The sequence below is a fragment of the Drosophila sulfurigaster genome, chromosome 2L (assembly GCF_023558435.1).
Source record: "Drosophila sulfurigaster albostrigata strain 15112-1811.04 chromosome 2L, ASM2355843v2, whole genome shotgun sequence".
Classification (NCBI taxonomy): domain Eukaryota; kingdom Metazoa; phylum Arthropoda; class Insecta; order Diptera; family Drosophilidae; genus Drosophila; species Drosophila sulfurigaster.
The window spans coordinates 4,066,713-4,082,953 of record NC_084881.1 but is presented as its reverse complement, the minus strand read 5'-3'; the positions used below and the strand labels follow the sequence as shown (position 1 = coordinate 4,082,953).

The following is a 16,241-nucleotide window of genomic DNA, read 5'->3' as shown; positions in this document are numbered from 1 at the left end:
CATTGTAATGTAAATAATGTATAGGCTATTAGCCAAATTAATTCCATCGAAAGAGTATATTGTAGTCGATTACTCTCGACTACAACCATCTACCTGTGACCAGCATACCTTCCATGTTTTACTCCTGACTTTACAGCATTGCAATATATTTAACAGTATTGCTCCACACTAACAGATGGTACCGATGTTTTTAATACATCGATATCATTCAATGTTGGTATCGATGCCTTCCTATCTACTCGAAATATGCAAAAAGTATTTAGTTCAACAATTGTTTACTTGTTTGTTTATTTTTGTTTTTGAGGTCAAAATGTGGATTAGAAGTTTTTTAATTTTATGCTTAAATTTTATTGGAGCAAATGCATACAAGCCAGTGGTAATACTTCATGGAATTCTGTCTGGTGCTGAATCCATGACACTTTTGGTGCGACATATCGAAAAGGTATTATATACGACATGAAAGCGAATCATCCTTTGTTATTGTTTATTTTTATTGCGATGCGGTCAAAGTCAAACTGATGTCAATGATGGATTTCCCGAATTTTGATTGCATTTATTGCAGCTGCATCCCGGTACAGTTGTGTACAATTGCGATAAATTCGATGGTTGGTACAGCCTGGAGAATGATTGGTGGCAAGTTGAGCAGTTTAGAGAGTATATAGGTATATTAACATATACATATTTGACTATTTTTATTACCTTAATAATATATACTAAATTATCAAGATCAAATTGGAAGACTGCATCCCGAGGGTATAATTGTGTTAGGTGAGCTGTGAATGCATTAACTTTTTGTTACCGAGTATAAATATCAAAATGTTTAACTTTGTTTGAAGGATATTCGCAAGGCGGACTCTTAGCAAGGGCGGCGATCCAAAGTCTACCGAATCACAATGTGAAAACGTTCATTTCGTTATCATCACCACAGGCAGGCCAATACGGAAGTATGTAACGATTATGCGATTATGAATAGAGAATATGAATAAGCTTTTCTATTAATCTGTTTACAGCAAGTTTCTTACATCTCATATTTCCGGATCTTGCAGCGATAACTGCCTTTGAACTATTTTATTCTAAGGTCGGACAACATACATCTATTGGTGGATATTGGAATGACCCACGTAGGCAGTCGCTATACATGAAGTATAGCGAATTCTTGCCGTTAATTAACAATGAAAAGATTACGTCAAATTCAACGTCATTCAAAATGGGAATGGTGCGCCTGGATAAGCTTGTCCTGATTGGTGGTCCTAATGATGGTGTAATAACTCCTTGGCAATCGAGGTACAACTTAACGATACTGTTAACTTATAATTTAACTTTAAAATCGAACTTATTTATATTATTTGCGGCCTTTTTAGTCATTTTAGTTACTTCAATGACTCATTGGACGTGGTTCCTTTTAATAAGCGAAAAATATTTATGGATGATTCGATCGGTCTGAAAACTTTGCTGGAAGCTGAAAAATTAATAATTATCGTAAAGCCATTTGTACATCATCTTTCGTGGCATACAAACCGAAAAGTAATCAATCAAGTTATAATGCCTTACTTGGATTAAACATGCGTGCCATGGTGCGAGATGGAGGCTGTGATTGGAATAATGGATTTTCACTTTTTAACTGATTTGTGGATATTTACATATTTATACTGTGTACAAAGTGAACAATTATCTGACATTACTAATATATGTTATAATAATAATAGATTTTACATAATTTCTCATTTTTTATTGAATCAAATATAGAACAATTAATAAACATTTAGAAATTACAAAATGATACATCAATCTAATGCGCTGTTATTATTATTATATTATATATGTATTTACGTTGCATTTCTTCAGTTAATTTTTTTTGAATTAAAATTACTATTAATATGTTATCGATACTTACAAATAAAAACTATTATCGACGATGCTCAGCTGGACTTATTGCTTAGAACAAGCACAACTGTTTTCCATACCCGGAGCTCAAAACGGTCATGGGTATAATAGGTTCCACACCCAAAATATTATAAAATGCAGGAAGCGCTTTTGCATAGACTATTATTTTTAAATTTTAGAAATGGATGATTTGATCAACCAATAATAACATCTTAATATAATATATAAAATAATTGTATATTGATAATTCCAAAGAATGGATACTGGGTATTTTGCAGTCGGAAAGCTTTATTTGCAATTTACTTCTTGATATATCGATAGATGCAACGCTGGGGAACCGCGTACTGAGTTGTGAAATTGATATGTTTGCGGATTCTACGCAAGTAATTTAATTTTGTTTACTTGTACAGTGAAAAGAAGAAATGGCAGACGGCAACAACACTGACAAAGATGCAGAGAATGTGATACGCATAATGGTTGCGACTGACAACCATTTGGGTTACTGCGAGAAGGACGCTGTGCGTGGTGAGGATAGTTTTATTGCATTTGAGGAAATACTTCAGATGGCTGTAGATGAAGATGTGGATATGATTCTGCTGGGTGGTGATTTGTTCCATGATGCAGTTCCTAGTCAAAATGCATTCCACAAGTAAGTGAAAAATTCGAAATCTAAATGGTATATTTGATTGACACTTGAGTCTCTTGTAGATGCATTGAATTATTGAGGCGCTATACGTTCGGAGATAAACCAGTCTCCTTGGAGATATTAAGTGATCAGTCGGCTTCATTCCATAATGCTGTCAATCAATCGGTGAATTACGAAGATCCAAATCTAAACATCGCCATACCAGTCTTCTCCATACACGGCAATCATGACGATCCAAGTGGTTTTGGACGTCTTAGCTCTTTGGATTTGTTGAGCACAACGGGACTGGTTAATTACTTTGGGCGTTGGACAGATCTTACCAAAGTGGAGATCAGTCCCATTCTAATACGGAAAGGCGAAAGCAAATTGGGACTCTACGGACTGAGTCATATACACGATGCCCGTTTGGCGCGTCTTTTTAAGGATTATCAAGTCGTCATCAATGGGCCTAACGAGGTCGACGAAGAATGGTTTCATCTGATGGTCATTCATCAGAACCGTGCTGATCGTGGGCCTAAGAACTACATTCCCGAGGAGGCATTACCTTCGTTCTTACATTTAGTTATCTGGGGACACGAACACGATTGTCGCATCGATCCAGAGTTAAATGTGCTGCGCGATTTCTATGTATCCCAGCCTGGATCATCAGTGGCCACATCGTTGTCTGAAGGCGAAGCCAAGAGAAAACATGTTGGCATTTTAGAGATATACAAAACGAAGTTCCATCTTACACCTTTGCCACTGAAAACAGTGCGCCCATTTGTCTTTGATTCTGTTATCCTTACAGATTGGGCAGATAGACTAAATTTGGGCGATGGCGACGCATCTACGAAAGTATATAATTTCGCAAAGGAACGCATTGAGGCAATGATTGAACAAGCCCGTCAATCCTTAACGGGTCACCCAAAGCAGCCCATGGAACCTTTGATACGACTGCGTCTACTTTATACCGAAGAATCGCACATGTTTAATACTATACGCTTCAGTCAAATGTTTGTTACACGTGTGGCCAATCCTTCCGATGTTGTTAAGTTCGAAAGACTCATCAAGCGTATAAAGAGCGATAAGATTAGTGTTGACAAAGAAGCGATGCAACGGGCGATGGTACGCAGTTATAAATAATTGAAATACATTGCTTTCATATGGATTTCCTGTTTCAGGAGGTGGATAATACAACGCGGGTCGAGCAGCTGGTGGATAATTATTTCGAGGAAGCCAAAGCAAAGAACCCACTTAAGCTGATGCACTCGAAAGCATTGGCGGAGATCACCTATCGTTTGGTAGACCACAAGGATAATAACGCAGCAGACAATATTTTCAAGTTAGTCTATTGTTGACGAACAACGAAACCATCAATGTCTAATTGAAAATATTTGCAGATATTACAATGAAAGAGCTGTTGAGCATTTAATGGAAACTTTGCCAGATGATGAGAACATCGATGAAGAATTATCAAAATTTAGGCATCGCTACACTGCCGATGATATATTGAAAGCATTGGATACATCCGGTCCTAACCGAAATGTTTCAACGTCTCTAACTAGCTCTACGCTAAAGATGGAGAATAATGCTGACTTAACAGAGTCAAATATACGTGGAGGAGCACGAGGACGAGGTGCACGTGGACGTGGACGCGGTCGTGCTACAGCAAGCGGTGCTACAACAACCAGCCGACCAACAGATACATCAAATGTAAGCTGCATTATACACAGTGTGCAGATTGATTTTATTATACTTTAATGTTGTTGCTTTGTAGCGCATTTCGGATAAACAACAAACTCTACTGGGTGCCGTCAACAGTGGACGCAGTGCCAAGGTTATGTCCTTTGTAATATCTGATGATGATAGCGATTAATTCATATGCTTGATGCGTATTTTGATATTTTTATAAAAAAATGATTAACTTTTAACAGTTCCAGTGAAAAGAGAGAAAGAACACTATAATCTTTTAATGGAATTCTCTAATGAGTTTGTCCTATTTTTATTGGGGCTTTTTGTATTAAATTCCAGGGTTGTAATTAAGAGCAAATATTTTTAAACTGTGTTTGGACATAAGTACGTAATAATGCAGAACTGTTTAATATTCATTGTTTGAAGGAGTTTGGATATCTACAACAATAAGGTAATTGACTTAACTCTCTGTTTATTATATTGTGAAAATAATTGAGGGATGATGCTGCACCATTAATTGTCTAAATTTACACTATTACTTAAAGCTATGATATACATAGATAAGGCGCCAGTCTGGACACAACGCAATGTAGTCGAAGGTTTTAAGCTCGCTGCAATCGGTCCGGTTCGGTTCGGCTTGTTCTTTGGTAGTCTAGCTGCATCTGTTTTGCACATATCAATACACACACACCCGCAGTTGCACAGTCAACTCGGACGGAAGCTATTGGTCTACTGCTGATGATACTCGTAGTAGTAGCGATATGGATCAACCGAGGAGCTTCCACCGGCAGCCGTTACCCCTACATTCGAATTTGTTTTGGATACAGGTCGAATGACGTATGTGTTGCGCCTGAAAGAGTTGATTTTGTTAATATATATTATGCCAGTCATTAAGCACGATTGATCTCACCTGTTGTGCTCCCCAGCATGTACCTGGAAACTGGTTTCTTCGCTGTGGTCGTGGGAGAACAGTTTCTTAAGTGCTATAATACCAGCGATCGTCAGTGCAACTTTGCTGATGACCAGCGCCTTTCCAGCAATTGCTGCCAGCGCCTTGAGGCCCAATGGCCCTGCGATTCCCATCGCAGTTAGCAATGCAGCAATCACATACTTTATGTGTCCACCATCCTTCTTACTCTTCTTTTTCTTGTGACCATGCCCACGACCAACGCCGCCTTCGACGCCCATGTCCAGATCCATGTCGAACTTCAGCGCATGGGTACGCATTAGTTTGTCGGCCTTGGAGAGCAGAGCGCGGTCAAGGGGCGAAAGACTACCGAATTGCCTGGCATCTGTGAGGGAAGATATTATGCTATCGGATTCGCTGACGTTCTGCTTCTCCAAAACCAAGCCATCCACGATTTTAATCGAGTCCTGGTCCAGAGCTCGTGACAAAGCATACAGCGCCTTCTGTTTCAGGCAGCCGATGAAGTCGTTCCTTTCTTGACAATCATCATAGACGCGACGCACCAGCGCCAGCTCTGGCCCCAATCCCCAATCGTTGGCAGGAATGTCAGCCTTTGGAGTCGTAGTCTCAGCTATGCTGCTGTGTCTGTGTCGTCGCTGGATTTGGCTAGCTGCGGCATCTGCAAAATCTCCAATGCTGACGGTGCACGCCAGGAGTAACAACCACTCGAGACGCGACATTCTATTGTCTATATGTATTCCGTTGATAATCCACTATCCACGATGCACGATCTACGATCCGCAATGCTGCCAAGCGTCAACGATATTTGGATGCTACTGCAGCGAAATCGCTGTACGCCTGTGGCTTTTATAAATTGCGATCCATGGATGACCACATTACACTTCTGAGCACTCAGATGGAAACAATTGGCGTGCGCCAATAAGATGCGATGTGTCTGCCGAAGTGCTGAGAGACTGCAACAGCGGCTGCCACTGTTTGTTGCACCAATTAAAATTAGCCATATTTTGGCCTTCTCTTTAATCGTCTTTATGGCTCTGACATGTTTTCATTAGCTACTCACCCATGGCTTGGATGCTGATGCTTATTCAGCTAAACAGTTTTTCGCTTTGGTGCAATCCCTCTAGCTCTCTTTATGTTTAAAAGACTTTTCCATTTCATTACCTGCAGACGATGGTCGAGACTTCTAATAAAGTGGTAATAGTAAAAATTTGGTATATAATATGTCTCCCACAAAATTCTCGATCAATTTGTAATATTTATTTAAAATTAAGGTAGATACTAACCTGTATTATTGTTGTTTTTTTTTAAGTTATCAATTAAGCTTAATATGTGGGTCATTTCTTAAGAAAATCAGATTATTATTTGAGGTAGTAATATATATATATAAAAAAATTCAACAATAAAATTTATAGATATTTTTGTATTCAACATTGCTTAATTGAACACTCATAAGGATGTTTGGAGCTCAAAATTCGACGGGTTGATAAATTTAAAATTAATTAAAAAATGGTGGTGGAAAAAGTTTTTCTTTTCTGACATATTAAAATGCCATTCTTAAATTAAGAATTGTCCGAAATGAGATTAGTAGAACTTCTCAATCAAATAAGTAAATAACCATGGCCAACGGCTGGATCCGTTGTCTACTCATAAATTAAAACGGTAATAAGAAAAAATATTAAGATTTACGAGTATAAGTATGTACATACATATACATATAATGTATATAAGTGTGAGCCATGTGTGTGATACTTTGCCAGTCTCAATGAAGGTGTAAATGCCCCCCAAAGAGTATCCAATGCATTTTTATGATGCGTGTCATAAAGTAATTAAGCCCCCGTCTGAAGTTGTGGCTAAAGTAGCCTCCATTTGTGTGTGAGGACTGATGCTGTTTAAGTTTAAATTGATTAGGCGGACTGCTGATTTCAAATCGCAGTGAGCTCGTTGCGCATTTGGTGCACTGGTCCACTGGGTGAAATTGAGTTGAATACAGTTAAGAAATTTTCTTTTCGCTGTTGATACGCTTGAGAAACCATCGCATGAGCCTTGGCAATGCATTGCGGCGCGACAACGAAAGCGGTCTGTGGTAGAGGATTGAATTGTGTCTCATGTTTGTTGACAATTTCTTTTAAATTTCATTTTATCTACACTTTCAACAGTCTCTTACACATCAAATATATATCATCAACAAATCTTGAATTGATTTCACTGATTCTAAGTGGGAAAGTTGACACAAGTAAACATCGAGGATATCCTCTTCATCGGCACACAAAATTAAAAATATTTGATGTTGATATCAGGAATCTAAAATCAACAAGATGAAATTAACTGCTTCTTAACTTTATTCTCAATTGGGTGTTAATTACCCAAGAATTTAAAAACTTCAAACCTACACTTTAATAAGAAATATAAAATAATACTATACCAATTTCATCAACTTAATAACGTTCAAAAGCATTTTTATACCCGCTACCCGTAGAAGGATATTTTAACTTTGTGCCTGCAGGAAATGTTTGCATGTAATAGTAGAAGACTCCATAAAGTATATATATTCGTGATCAGTGTCAACAGGAGAGACGATATAGCCATGACGTCTGTGTATGTATCTGTCCGTGTGTGAAACACTGGATCTCAGTGACTTTAAGAGATAGAGCTATAATTTTATTTCGTCAGCACTTGTTATGCTTGCTCGCAGATTAAGACCGCCCCTGCAAATCAATAAAAATTGCATTTCGCTACATGCAATAATAACCATAGTATTAAAGAATTTTAAATTTTGGTTTACGCGATACTTTTGTATGACCTAAAACGTCTACTAACTATGGGTCTTAGTTGTTTTGGCTGAAAATCTGTATTTTGAAAGCCTTTGGCATATTTTTAGTATTTTGCAGTATAATAACTCGGTATATTTTAAAATTATTAGCTCACTGTTTTTCTTTTATTTATAATGGGTAGCGGGTATCACACAGTCGAGGACAATCGAATGAAGATTTTTTACATATTTTATATATTATATTTTGGTTATTTATTTTATAGTATTGACGAAAAACAAATCTTATAGGGTTTAAAAACCTAATCAATATAATTTACAACAAAGGTATAGGACACAAATATATTTATCATAAGATTATGTTGTAAAAAAAAGTACAATAAAGATTCGTAGAAGTGTTTACAATTTCAATTTTGCTATTTATGCAACAAATTTTCAGTTCTGAAGATTCAAGACAAAATAAAAATAACAACAAAATTGGTTCAATCTTTGTTATCCAAAGGTCAACCAATTTTGCAGAACTTTTAAATTCTAGAAGCAATTTTCCAGCAGAGCACTTCTTGCCGCAGTGCATAGAGAGATTCACTCAAAGTCAATCATAATATCTATGTATGTTTGTCGAAACGTCATTAAAAAAAAGCAACTTGTATAGTATGTTGTTATCATACAATACAATATATGTACCACATTATATGTAGTATATACTATACCTAGAGTAGACATCAACTCATGTGGCTGCCACACGCACACACGAAATCCTGTGTTCAAGAGGGCGTAAATAATTTAATACATCAAGAAAATTGGAAATGAAAGTTTCTTTGTTTTGGCTTGGCCGCAGATAACTTTTAGTTTCGTTACTTGCCTAGAGGGGGACAGGAGGAGGGCTGAAAGAGGGAAGGGAAAACAATTGTGCGATTTATTTGCACATTTAACGAGTGTGGAGCTGCTTATTCATCATCGTCTTTCGTTTTTCTCATCATCATCATCATCGTCATCGTCGCCATCATTATCATCATTGAGCTCTTATCGTCAATAATCATCATATGCTCAAATTTTTGGTCGCTTAATTGGAAAATTGTTGTTGTTTCTATTCTATAGTGTGGCTATGGCTGTGGCTGCGGAGTGCGCATTACGCCTGAGCGATTGAAAGATTGGATAGCTGGATGATTGGATGATTGGTTGGTCATTCGAGAGCTTTCCCTCTTACTCTCCGGCTTTGAGTGTGTTTGATTGATGACTCTCACGACTGGACACAGACATCATTTTGTGGCATTGTTATAATAATAGTTGCCGTGCAGCAATATCATTGGCATAGCTCACAGCTTTTCGATATCTAATATTGGATTTGTGTGTTTTAAGGGGAGGGCACGACTAGGCACGGCCCAGCACAGTTCAGTATGCGATTGCGCAAACTTAAGTTTGGGGGTGGAATATCAATTCATATTTCGTCATATTTCATAACATTACCTCCTCTTACAGTACATAGTAGCTTGTGGGCGGCACCCAAATAAAGGCATTCCAAAATGGCGCCATAGCTCCTTGCTGGAAACCTTTGAAGTTATCGGCAAGGTGACTGGACTCACCTGCAGCTCACATTTGGATTACGGAAAATAGGTTTATCAAAAGAAGTCGAAACCACACAGAAAATCTCTGCGGCAGTTTGATAGCTACACATGAAATCATCGAGTTCTTCGTTTGCCCGTATCTCGTATCTGCGTCATGTTTGCACCTTTTATTCTGGCGAACACATAGATACATACTACAAATATATTTATCTGTAGTATGTTTGAGTATATAGACAAAGAAAGAAACGGGATTGCCGCAGACGACTTTGTTCTATCTCTTTAGCTGCGGTTCGTTTGGTTCGCTGTCTCCCATTTTCTCAATTTCTCAGAAATGCTGGCAAAACTTTTCACATTTTAAATTTGTTGGATTGCAGCAAGCTCGGGTTAAGAATTCCTGGCCACGCCCCATTTTTTCCTGTTTTTTTTGTTTTGGTTTCAACGTGTTGCACACAGTTAAGTCGAGGGTTGTTATATTTACTTAGTACTTAGTCTTTACACTGTAAAGTAAATTTACACCACAAAGTAAATTTTAATTCTAAGGTGAAACAATATAGAATACTAAAATATAAAAATTAAATTTTATTAATTCAACTATCGACAACGTTGACAAATGGTGCATACTTTTAGTGTTGAAAAAATACGTCGTAGACTTCCTAAAAGTATGCTACATTATTTTTAAGATATTCGTGCATGGAAATCGCAAAAAAAAGTTTTAAGTTTTAAATAAAAAAAAAAAACAAAAATATTCTGAAGATCAAAGTTATTTCATAGGAATTCTAACGTTACAGACTGCAAAAATACAAGTTTTCTATTTAATTGTGCTCAGACACCATAGTTCTTCAGATGAGGTTGTGAATTTTTAAGGTGTTTTATTTTTGTGGCTGATAAGTTTGATAGTTTGGTGGATGTCCTGTTGTGGTTGCCATTGGGTCCTTAACTTCTCCTTCTTCCTTCCAACGACTGAGCACTTTTGCAGCTAGTTGCAGTTGAAACTTTTGAGTGGCAGCTGCGGTTAGTGCCTGGCTTTGCTTGCAGTTGTTATGGAAATCAAATTTTACATTTTTCCAGGAGGTAGATGATAAATTTTAAGGGGCCGATTACTTAAGAAATCAAAAGTTATACAGTAGTTAATCCTTAAAGTCAAGTGTAACAATATTTCATTGGACTTGGGACAACAAATCCATTTTTTTTTTGCAAATACAAGCAAAAATATAATTTTGTTGCCACACATACCTTACAAACAGACATATAGTCCCATACATCTACATATCGTAACGTATTTATGGCATGCCGGCACGTACGCGATATATTGCAACCCAATCGTGGGGATTCATGGAAGAGGGAAGAGAGAAGGTTGGGGGGGATGGCAACGCTTTTATTTATTTGCTAAACTTCGTTATATCGCACAAGGACCAAAAAGGAAGCACGACAGAGGACGACGCCATGTTGAATGGTCGATGGTTTGGGTTTAGATCTGGGTAAGGATCTGATTGAGGGTCTGGGGTTGTCTTTGGGGGTGTTGGTCTCATAAAAGCACAGCGCGTAGAGACAGAGAAAGCGTGCCAGAGCGAGAGCTAAAACACCCAGTCATGTTGCACCAGAGTCGTGTACTTTGTGTTTGTTATGCTTGTCAAGCAGTTTGTATACGCGAAAGGGGCCTGCATAAGGGCAGGATTGTAGAACTGGGATGTCTAACGATATGTCGATTTTGATATCTTTGGGTGTTATCGTTAAATGTTTGCACGAGGGGCGGCGAGACGTTACAATGTGCCATGTTGATTATGGTTTCAATTTTGGTATTTACTTTTCATTTTATTTGATGCCCATAAAAATCCCCAATCCAGCATCGGCATCGTCATCAGAGCAGTCAGAGCAGGCAGGCTGGGTGAAAAGTACTGCAGACTAGACATCTTTGGTATGCCTTCCATATACATATACTGGATGTGGCCTAACACTTGCCCCAATTTACTGTCAGTCGGGTCATCTGACTTTTAAATTACTATCCCAAATGTGTCAAGATCATTATACTTGCGATGATTCCACGAAGCCTTTTCTGGGTTAGTGCCAAACTTTAATGATGCTTCCTCTACATGACACACGAGCATATCTTGGCTTTTTGACAAGGGTTCTACCTGTTGCCCCAACTGTTCAACTGCTCGTCATATGTCATAATTATAGCTGCAGCAGAATGGTGATTCCTTCCTGGCATTCATCTGAGCAGGCTGTGCTCCTAACTGCTGGTCAACTCCCGATAATTGACTAAAGCTTTGCCGGCGGCTGATGAAGTCTAGACGAAAGAGTTAGATTTCGAAAGTTTTGACAGTTGACATTTGATTGGTATAGAAATTATGTGGAATGTGAGTAAAAGACTAAAGTTCAGTCACTAATCAAAAACTGATGCACATATCTGTAATCAGACAGTTTATAATTATATTATATAATAATATATAATAATTATGATCTCAATATGTTGGCATTGTTTTGCAGTAGATATTTGGGGTTATTTTCAGTATTAACTAAAAGAAATACAATTTAAAATATGAGGCAATTTTATTTAATGCGAGTCTTCACAATTTATTTGAGTATTTGAATAATGTGTATTTGAGTATGTGCTCCCTTGGATGTGATTCTACCATTGCTTTTTTTTTGAAATAAGTCTGGCTATGAGTATTTGCTTATGTTCGATTGAACTAATAAGAGAAGTTTTTAGGATACAAATAATCAAATAGGGATCTGTATCTTTTCTGCAACTTTGCTGTAATTTACATTTATTTACATTATTTATCGATTGGTATTTTCGATGACGTGTTCAATTAATATTCCATGATTTTACAACAATTATTGTTAACCAATTGACAAGATGCTGCGAAACAAACCGTTATGGGTCATAAAAATTCAATAAGGCCAAAAGACAACGAGTCAAAATCGGCGGTATATGCATGACGAGCAGAAAGAAGGGGAGAACGAAAAGCAAGTTGCAGTCTTCAGATAAACTGCAGAGATGATCAAGCGGCTTGGGGGGGCGGAAGATGTTGTGGTGTCTGGCGATGTTCCTTGTGTGATTTATATGGCTTTTAGGATATTTTATTAAAATGCATATTCGTTGCTCGGATGTCATCTGGCCGGTCCGGTCGGTGGTCAGCAGTCGGCGAATGTTTATGATTTTCATACGGTCCACAGCCATTGGTTGCATTTGCATTTGCAACACGCAGCCTGGCTACCACATCGTGAAGTTGCTGTTGTGGTTGGTGTTGCTTGTGCTCCGCCAGACGTTGTACGTCATAAATTGTCACCGCAAGTGGCGAGTGGTGCAGATTCAGACTCAGACTCGGAGCTGCCTTGCGATCAGGGGCCAAGAGCTCTGGCCGCAAGTCAGGTGAAGATATTGTATCTGATCGTTGCGCCCGCTGCGGGTCATAAACAAGCGATGCGTGTGCTTCGGATGTGGAGCGCAGTCCTTGGCGACGACTTCTTTTATTTCGCTTGTTTTTCCTTCTCTTTTCCACTTTTTTTGTCTGCTTAATTTTATTTTATTTTCTTGCCTTCGTTTTTTGTGAGTTTAATTAAAGCAGTTTGCTTGTCTTTAGTTTTGTATCTGCAACAACAAAAATAAACAGAAGAGCAACAATGACGGCGACGACGACGTTTGGGGCTTAGCTCGGGATTCGTTTATCGGTTTATTTAAATTTCGTTTTGGGGTTCGTATTTATGCCTATAATCAGCACATGGAATCCCGTTAAATCGCCTCATAAGGCAGTCCTCCATTTTGGCCCGCTTATCGGCAGCAGCGGCGACGGTGGCGACGTTGCCAGCTGCTCCGCCCACTCTTCTTGAGGAGGGCTGAGTTTTATTGTAGCATACAGAAATTGGATTTGTATCAAATACACCCACACAAACGTACACATATAGGTTTTATATTTGTATATGTATTTCAGTTTATGGCAACTCATATCTGACAGAAATAAAAGCACACACACACACACACACAGGCTTACACACGTTTACATAAAGACGTCGCCATCTTGTGTGTACGAGTATATAGTATACATGTGTATATGTTTGGGTATCAATGTGTGTGCGTTAACGAATGACGACGACAACGAAGAAAAATGATAATAAAATAACGCAAATATGGCAGAAGGAAATGCTCGTTATGCGAGGATTTTCTTTTTATTTTATGTATTTGCCACATAAGCAGCTTAAGTGGCAAAACAGACACACTCATGCAGATAAGGCGAAAGAGAAAGATAGACACAGTGGGGACGAGAGAGGGAATTGGGGCATGTATGCATATAAGAACGAAAGGATCAGACATAATGCTGACTACAAGGCTCGCCGTTTGCCGCATGTGCCATAATTTGCAGCAAAGTGCCAGCAGAGAACTAACACACACACTCATACATATCGTGCACACAATCTCATACTCATACATACATGTACACACCCGCCGATACAGTCAGAACACAGCAAGGATAACATTTTTTTGGTTGCCTTTCAGCCTTGGATTTTCGTTCTACGTTGTGAAATGGCAAATGGGATGAATTGGCGAAATGTGGAAGCAGAAAGTGGAGAATGGGAACGGGGATGGGATCTAGAGGCATATGGAAAAATGGGTGCATGCCATAAAAAACAATAGCAAACATAAATTCTGCACAAATATATATAAAGTATGCAAACAGGCATAAAACGAACAAAAGAAGCCGGCAATCCGTTGGCTAGATGGGGGCTGGACAGGATAGTATGGGATGCATGGGAATGGGGCGGGCTTTGAGCATTGGGGCAACCGACTGCTGGATGCCAACTTCCAACTGCCAATTGGGGTCGTTGCATACAAAAATGAGTTGGCACTGAAACCCACACCCACAGCCACAGCCAACAGTCTCATTCTCATTCTCATGCTGAAAATGGTTACGAAAAATCGTAAAACATGAGGAAGAGCCTGAAAAGTCGCAACGATTTTTGTGTGAGTTTTCTGCTTTTTCATTTTGTTGTGATTTCGCTGGAATTTTAACGAGGCACAACAAGGCTGCAAGTACAAGTACATTGTGAGTAAATGGGTAACTGAGTCGCTTGTATATTTTATGGTATACTATATAACTTATTTATGTATTAAGATTTTTCTAATTTTCAAAGCCTTCAATTACGGGTATATTAATTAACGTATTACAAACTACATATTTATAGGTATGCAAATATGAATAATAAAAGTCCTTAGTGTATCGATTATAATACGATAAGCTCTAAAAAAAACAAGTAAGAACCCGCTACCCATTTTGAATATAATCAAAATATTGCGGTATTATTCTCAAAATATACCAAAATAATATACCATAAAAATACTAAAAAAAATGTGCCAAATGGTATATGTTTTCTATATTATATACTTATATTCAAGATATACTATAGAGTGCAAAATATACTAGATTGTCTTCCAAGACAAATATGACCCTTAGTTAATGGGCGTTTGCCTATACAAAAACATTTCTTTAATAACTTCGATACTTTTTATCTGATCGCAACTAAAGGAATCAAATAGACTATAGTTATTATTGTATATACCAAATTATAGCTATATCTCTTATAGTCTTTGAGATCTAGGTTTTCATACGGACGGACGGACAGACGGACATGGCTAGATCGTCTCGGCTGTTGACGCTGATTAAGAATATATAGGGTCGAAGATGCCTCCTTATGGCTGTAGATACATTTCCTGGCGGCACAAAGTTAGAATACCCTTCTACCCTATGGGTAGCGGGTATAAAAATCCATATTGCCTTTTTCAAGTTGATGTTAAAACTAATGGTTTTTGTGATTAATACTTCAAAATCTTATTTCTTAATATAACTTTGTAATGAAAGTTAGTTTTCAGTACAATTCTTTTAAAGGTAGAATCATTTTCACATAGTCTAACGACATCAATTATTATTAAGTTTAGTATTAAGAGCATGCTGGGTAAGAACATCTGATATCGATGGATATCAATCTTGCACTCGAAAGAAAGAGGTGGGAGATCGCAATAGAATCGGAGAGTGCTCAGAGGACTTTCACGCTTTTTGACGGGGTCACAGATGTTTGTATTTATGCCCATCAGCGCTACCAGTAATTGGACATCGGTTCAAGTGGGCAGGGCTGGCCAGGTTCGATGCCCTATGAACTGTCACCCTCTAGCAGTACCACATATACGTAATTGTGTTTTCCGTGTTTTTCTGTTTGATTTTTCACTGTTGCAGTTGATGATTTTTCTTTGAATGCCCACTACGAAATTGCGTGAAATTTTGAAGTGTAGAGGGTTCGGGTAGTGAATGAATTTGTCGTTTTCGGTGCGTCAGAAATTTATGCTTTTTAGTTTATTGCCTTTTGCTTGTATTGGGGGCAACTGTGATGGTGATGACGGTGACTGTGGGGGAGGGTTTCTGTTACACAGATGTACGGGACGAGCTCGGGTCTCGGGACCTCATGTGTTGGCGATTCCCGGTCAAGTCGACGTGTAATTGGGAATTTATTAGTCGCTGGAGACTCATTTACATTTTTCTTGCTCGCTAAAGGACAGTGAAGCGAGAGAGGATATACCAGGGATATGGGGGTTGAGTTGGACTATTTTGATTGCCAGCGAAGGCAGCTGAACAGCCGAAAAGCTACAGTCAAAGTAATTATTATTGTTTAATTTATTACAAGACAATTTTGATTTGTGGCCATAACTAAGTCGGAGAGATGGGTAGAAAAGGAATGAAGCAACGAAATTTACCAAATATTGACAGCAACTGGGAATTCGAGCATCGA

General features: G+C 38.3%; 3 protein-coding genes across 3 annotated transcripts; 2 read left to right on the top strand and 1 right to left on the bottom strand.

The window, feature by feature from the left end:
* Nucleotides 1-236: 236 nt before the first annotated feature.
* On the top strand, nt 237-1,726 carry LOC133843487 (lysosomal thioesterase PPT2 homolog). Its single transcript, XM_062277065.1, has 6 exons — nt 237-442; nt 563-662; nt 727-768; nt 837-944; nt 1,011-1,284; nt 1,362-1,726. The coding sequence occupies exons 1-6, from the start codon at nt 311-313 to the stop codon at nt 1,558-1,560; spliced, it is 855 nt and encodes a 284-aa protein (XP_062133049.1). The 5' UTR covers nt 237-310; the 3' UTR covers nt 1,561-1,726.
* Nucleotides 1,727-2,213: 487 nt separating this feature from the next.
* On the top strand, nt 2,214-4,632 carry LOC133843480 (double-strand break repair protein MRE11). Its single transcript, XM_062277056.1, has 5 exons — nt 2,214-2,533; nt 2,593-3,634; nt 3,691-3,851; nt 3,910-4,222; nt 4,287-4,632. Exons 1-5 carry the CDS (start codon nt 2,307-2,309, stop codon nt 4,383-4,385), a joined length of 1,842 nt encoding a protein of 613 aa, XP_062133040.1. The 5' UTR covers nt 2,214-2,306; the 3' UTR covers nt 4,386-4,632.
* On the bottom strand, nt 4,618-5,961 carry LOC133843502 (uncharacterized). The gene is made up of 2 exons (XM_062277103.1): nt 5,112-5,961; nt 4,618-5,051 (listed from the first exon to the last, which is right to left on the bottom strand). Exons 1-2 carry the CDS (start codon nt 5,846-5,848, stop codon nt 4,931-4,933), a joined length of 858 nt encoding a protein of 285 aa, XP_062133087.1. The 5' UTR covers nt 5,849-5,961; the 3' UTR covers nt 4,618-4,930.
* Nucleotides 5,962-16,241: the final 10,280 nt, after the last annotated feature.